At 40.1% G+C, this 5070-nt stretch overlaps 1 protein-coding gene across 1 annotated transcript; it reads right to left on the minus strand.

The window, feature by feature from the left end:
* Positions 1-1159: 1159 nt before the first annotated feature.
* LOC113409291 lies at positions 1160-4834 on the minus strand. The gene is made up of 8 exons (XM_026663043.2): positions 4626-4834; positions 4484-4531; positions 3955-4023; positions 3200-3288; positions 2622-2730; positions 1985-2093; positions 1505-1575; positions 1160-1287 (listed from the first exon to the last, which is right to left on the minus strand). Exons 1-8 carry the CDS (start codon positions 4773-4775, stop codon positions 1174-1176), a joined length of 759 nt encoding a protein of 252 aa, XP_026518828.1. The 5' UTR covers positions 4776-4834; the 3' UTR covers positions 1160-1173.
* Positions 4835-5070: the final 236 nt, after the last annotated feature.

A 5070-nucleotide genomic window follows, 5' to 3' on the forward strand; every position in this document is an offset into this window, starting at 1 on the left:
GTTTAACAACAAGACCTGTAAAAATGATTTAGTGTTCAAAGTATTATACAATTTTTTTTGACAAAAAATAGTGAGCATATAGTTTTCATACCTAGTCATGAAAACTATTTATCTTCCAAAGGTTATCTTGCTCTGAAGTGATATAACTGCAGGCTAGTAACATAAGGGTCCTACCGTCAATCCAACCCGAACCCCGCCCCTTGACCCCTCAAGCCTGCCCCTTGACCCCTCAAACCCTGCCCACCTGTCACAGGAAGTCCCACCCCAGAGGGTATTACTTCCGGGGTCAAGGCGGCCACATGACTAGAAGCAAGGTGCCTCATGTGACCCCTCTAAGAACTCCTCCCACCATCCTCTACCAATCAGGACAGGTTTCAGCTGCTGGGGACCACCCCGAGAGGAGATCTGACCAATCAGGGCAAGTTCTGGGACAGGGTGAGCCATCTGGAAGTGCGTCGTGTGACCCCTTTAAGAACTCCTCCCACTTCCCTCTACCAATCAGAGGAGGTAAGCTTTGGGGGTAAGGAGCATGCCCCTAAGCCCAAGGTGATACCAGAGTGGCCCCTTTCATCGATCTGCTTCCTCCTGGCTAGCATGCCCCTGAGCCCAAGGTGAGACCAGAGTGGCCCCTTTCATTGAATTCGTGAAAAGGGAGGTAAGCTTTGGGGGTACAGATCATGCCCCTGAGCCCAAGGTGAGGCCAGAATGGCCCCTTTCGTTTTTTCCACTGGCTTCCTCCTTGCTTATTTCCAATGACTTGGCTGCTCATGCACCTGTCACTGGTCCAGGGATGGTTGCAAAACGGGAGGGATGGGGTTTGTGGTCAAAAACACGCACTATCTGCTTCCTCCTGGCTAATGTGCCAAATTGATCTATTGCATGATTGAGGCGTGCTGTTTCACTTTTTTGTGTGTGAATCCGTGAAAAGGGAAGTAAGGATTGGGGATACGGAGCATACCTCTGAGCCCAAGGTGATACCACTTTCATTTTTTTAATTTACTCTTACAATTTGCATCATACACATGGACACAAATACAGAGAATGATTTTTCAAAATAAAAAACATTTATTATTATAATCTGGCATATACATTAAAAATGTTTTTTGGTTGCATTATGTTTTGAACAAGAGGCATTTAAAGAATTTTTTATTTTTTTGAGGGTAAAGAAGTGAACTATGCACATTTTTTGCAGTTGTACTCTTTCTTCTCATCAGTCAGGTAGTCTTGATTGGTTCCTTCTGTAATGCAGGGCATATGTGCCCACCTCTTGCAAGAATCACACTGGACCTTTGATAAGTAACAATTAAGAAATGAAATCACAGAAGTTATAATGTTACACATACTTTGCATTCACTCATGCTATTCCTTCCACATGTCAGCATTACCTAACATATGTATGCCTATCAGCATGAAGAAAATGTTTACTGATGTGGAATTTTTACAAGAATCATGATCCTTAGGCAGTTTAGGGCATTTATTTCTCATACAATTCTACGTTTCTTACCATCGTGCAATCCTCACTTTCCTTTTCACAGTTGACGAGGTTGCAGTATATGCAGCAGTCTTCCATGTTTTCTTAAAAATATATATAGCGTTATGAAATGATGAATATGTTATGACCAAAACTGAAAATGCAAATCTTCATTTATTAATTAATGTCAATATTTTAATCCAGTCAATGGTTTGAACGTATCTTTTTCTTTTTTGAGAGTCATATTTTCTCAAATTTTTAAGTTTACTGCACCTGTATCTAAAAATGCCAATTTCATTTAACTGGCCGATCAATAGCAATCATTCACCCGATTCATATTTTTGTGTACTTAAAGATATTATTGATTCATAGTCACCATTACAGAACCAAACCTGTGAGATATCCCACTTTAGGAGTATTAAGATAACTGTCTGCTATGTGACATAATTCCACTCTTCATGTTATCTTCACATGTGCCTAATGAGACAACAGTACATGATAGAAAGTAATTACCTGACTCCTTCATTAGAAGAATTGCTATATGTCTTCTAAACGCAGTATTAGCCTCTTGTGTTGTTTCTACCATACTGATGTCTTTGTACTGCAAATACGCTTCTGCAAACTAACAACACTGATATTTAGAATAAACATCATAATTACCAGAGGTGAAAGTGGGCCGGTTCAGCATACTGGTAAGACCCGGCCACCGGTACCGGCCCTTACACGGCTGACGTTACACTTCCGCTGTGGTAGTGCTTTATGCTTTAACGTCGCTGCCCCCTTTAGCACCCTCCCCCGCCTCCCCGCATCAGCGGCCCTGCCATAGGGTCTGGCAATGCTGTTGGATGCTCCTGGCAGGGCTGCCGACAGTGTTGGAGCAAAATGGGCCCTGGGTTCCGGCGATTTACAAGGGCCTGGTTCTCCTGGCCACTGCAGCAGCAGCTGTGAGGAAGGGCTGGCTGGTGGAATCTGGCCCCCCAGCACCGCACCTTCCGGTGGAGACCCCATCCCTTCTGGGGGCCACAAGCCCACCCCACACACCTTGGCAAGGACGCTGGTGCAGTGCCCACTGGTAATCTCCAGCATTTACTTTCACCCTGGATAATTACACAAACATAACAAATAATAATGGCAATTTGGTATTCAATACCTTTAAGATGAGTGGTCCGCAGTTGTGGCCATCACTTTGTCTGGGATGATGAACAATGTTACTGTTCCAATCAGATGAGGATTTTCTAGTTAATCGTTTGATGAAGTTTCTGAAAGTTTTAGAGAGTACATTAGCAGACTGCATAAATGAGCTTTGCTTTCCCTTTTTTCCCCCTCTGGTTTATGGACATAGATAAAAATCCATTCTCTCTCTTTTTAATTAATGATCGAAATGACTTATTGCTCACATATACACACACTTGCTTTCATATTATTGTCTCACTCTTACACAATGTATCACCTGATTTGCTGTGACCCATGTTGATAATAACACATTCTCAATCATGCAACATGGTACTGTTTCGTGTCCACATTCTGTTAAGTCGTTCCCCAGAGTCAAATCACACAAGTTCACTCAAAGTCCATTACTAGGCATATTCAGTACAAGTACATGCTGTTTCGATTTTTATTTGTAGCTAACAGGAAGATATTAGTCTCACAATTGTTACATTCCCTTTAAAAAAAAATTTCAATGGAACAGTTAATGTCCACTGTAAAAGTAAGTATCTAATAAATCACCTCCAATTCCTGAGGCATGTTCTTTCATATCTCATCTCATCACACAAGGGGTCAATTATTAACAATCCTTTTTTTTTCATCGAGGCTATCTGTGAATTTAATATATTCACAAATTATATTGGTAATGTGATTATTTCAAACATTTTATAATGATTTATCAAAAATCATTCTGCAATGAACATATTCTCGTTTGTAATGTCTCAGTAACACACAAGAGAAAAGCATATTGTGAAATCATTGATCAATTCATTACAGAATGTATTCTTCCAAGTTACATTCACAACATAACTTGACAGTAGCATTTTATTTTTAACATTCACATTCCACTTTCATTTGCATGCACTGAACTCACTGAAAACCCGCGACACGGGAAATTATATCACTGCTACCACAGTTGTGTTACAAATCTCTTATTTATTATAACATTTATTGACCATAATCCAGAACTACAATACAAAACATCTTACCGCGAGAACCCAATGACCTGGTGTGTGGTAAGGAAACAATAATATATCATTTTGAAGTAATTCAAAGTATTTATTTAAAAAAAAATTAGAAATGCAATTATAGTTTCCAGTGAAGCAAACAATGAAATGTACATTATACTGTATTTCCCAGTTTCATTACATGTATTGCTATTAGACTACTCCTCCACATCAAACACACCATTGTATTTGCTGTTTCACACTGTGTTTAACTCACTGAATGAAATTGTGCTTTGCTCATGCTATGTATGAAAGTGTGTTAGCATTTACCTTCGCTTTCATTTGTGGAGCTCTGTCTGAGAGAATGAAAGTAGAAACTACTGATGAGATGGCTTGTACCTGTTCACAGTCAGCAAAGTTATGAATGCATTAATAATTCTGGCACGTTCAGAACATAATGAATTTAATATAGACAGACATGCAAGGGATCCTTAGTGTTACAAATCAGATATGTATATATAAGAGAGTTCTATAAAAAAAAAAGATTTGTAATCAATGTGCTCTGTCTTACTTAATGTAAAAACCAACTAAGCTGTTCGCATACTTGTGTTCAATTAATGGACCCACTGAACTGTACAGCAAAACTAATGTGGCCCTCTATTGTATGTCCGATATGCACCTCCAAATACATTTCAGTAAATGTTTGGCAGCAGTAAATACACAGAAATGTTGCAATTTCAGGTTTATGTTGATATTGCAAAGATATTTGGTCTTCAGTATGTTGTGCCACATAGTCACGTGATTGTTTACTTACTGAATCAATGCATACTTTCATGTACCATCACAGTAAGTAGTCTACCTTTCCATCTGCTTTCTCGACCACACAGCTCAAATATGCATCAATAACCTACAACACATGATGAAAGAAAAGGCACAATTTCAATAATATTTGATGAATTAATCCCATTAACAAATACATGTTTAGTGTTACTTAAATGTACTTCATCACTTATCCAGCTTCTCGGTTTCAGGCAATGAAATGAGGAGCCATACAATTTTATGTTTCTCACTTTGGCCTCCAGTCTCTCTGTGTGTTTGTCGGTCATTACAAATTTGACTAGGAAAAACATATTAACACATATTACATGCATGGTAATACAGTTGGGGTGTGCTAGGGTGACCAGATGTCCCGATTTTATAGGGACAGTCCCGAGTTTTGGATCTTTTTCTTATATAGGATCCTATTACCCCCCACCCCCTGTCCCAATTTTTCACACTTGCTGTCTGGTCACTCTAGTGGTGTGCACATGTGTGGGTCCCAGCTCCTCCCTGCCCCCCTCATTGAAGCAGGTGTGCAGGATTACTGCCCTGGGAACCGCAGAGCACCAGTGGACATGGGGCTGACTGGAGGCAGGGCAGGGTCTGACTGGAGGTAGGGTCTGGCTG

Source organism: Terrapene carolina, unplaced genomic scaffold, assembly GCF_002925995.2.
Source record: "Terrapene carolina triunguis isolate 2854851 unplaced genomic scaffold, T_m_triunguis-2.0 Scaffold32068, whole genome shotgun sequence".
In the NCBI taxonomy this organism is placed as follows: domain Eukaryota; kingdom Metazoa; phylum Chordata; order Testudines; family Emydidae; genus Terrapene; species Terrapene triunguis.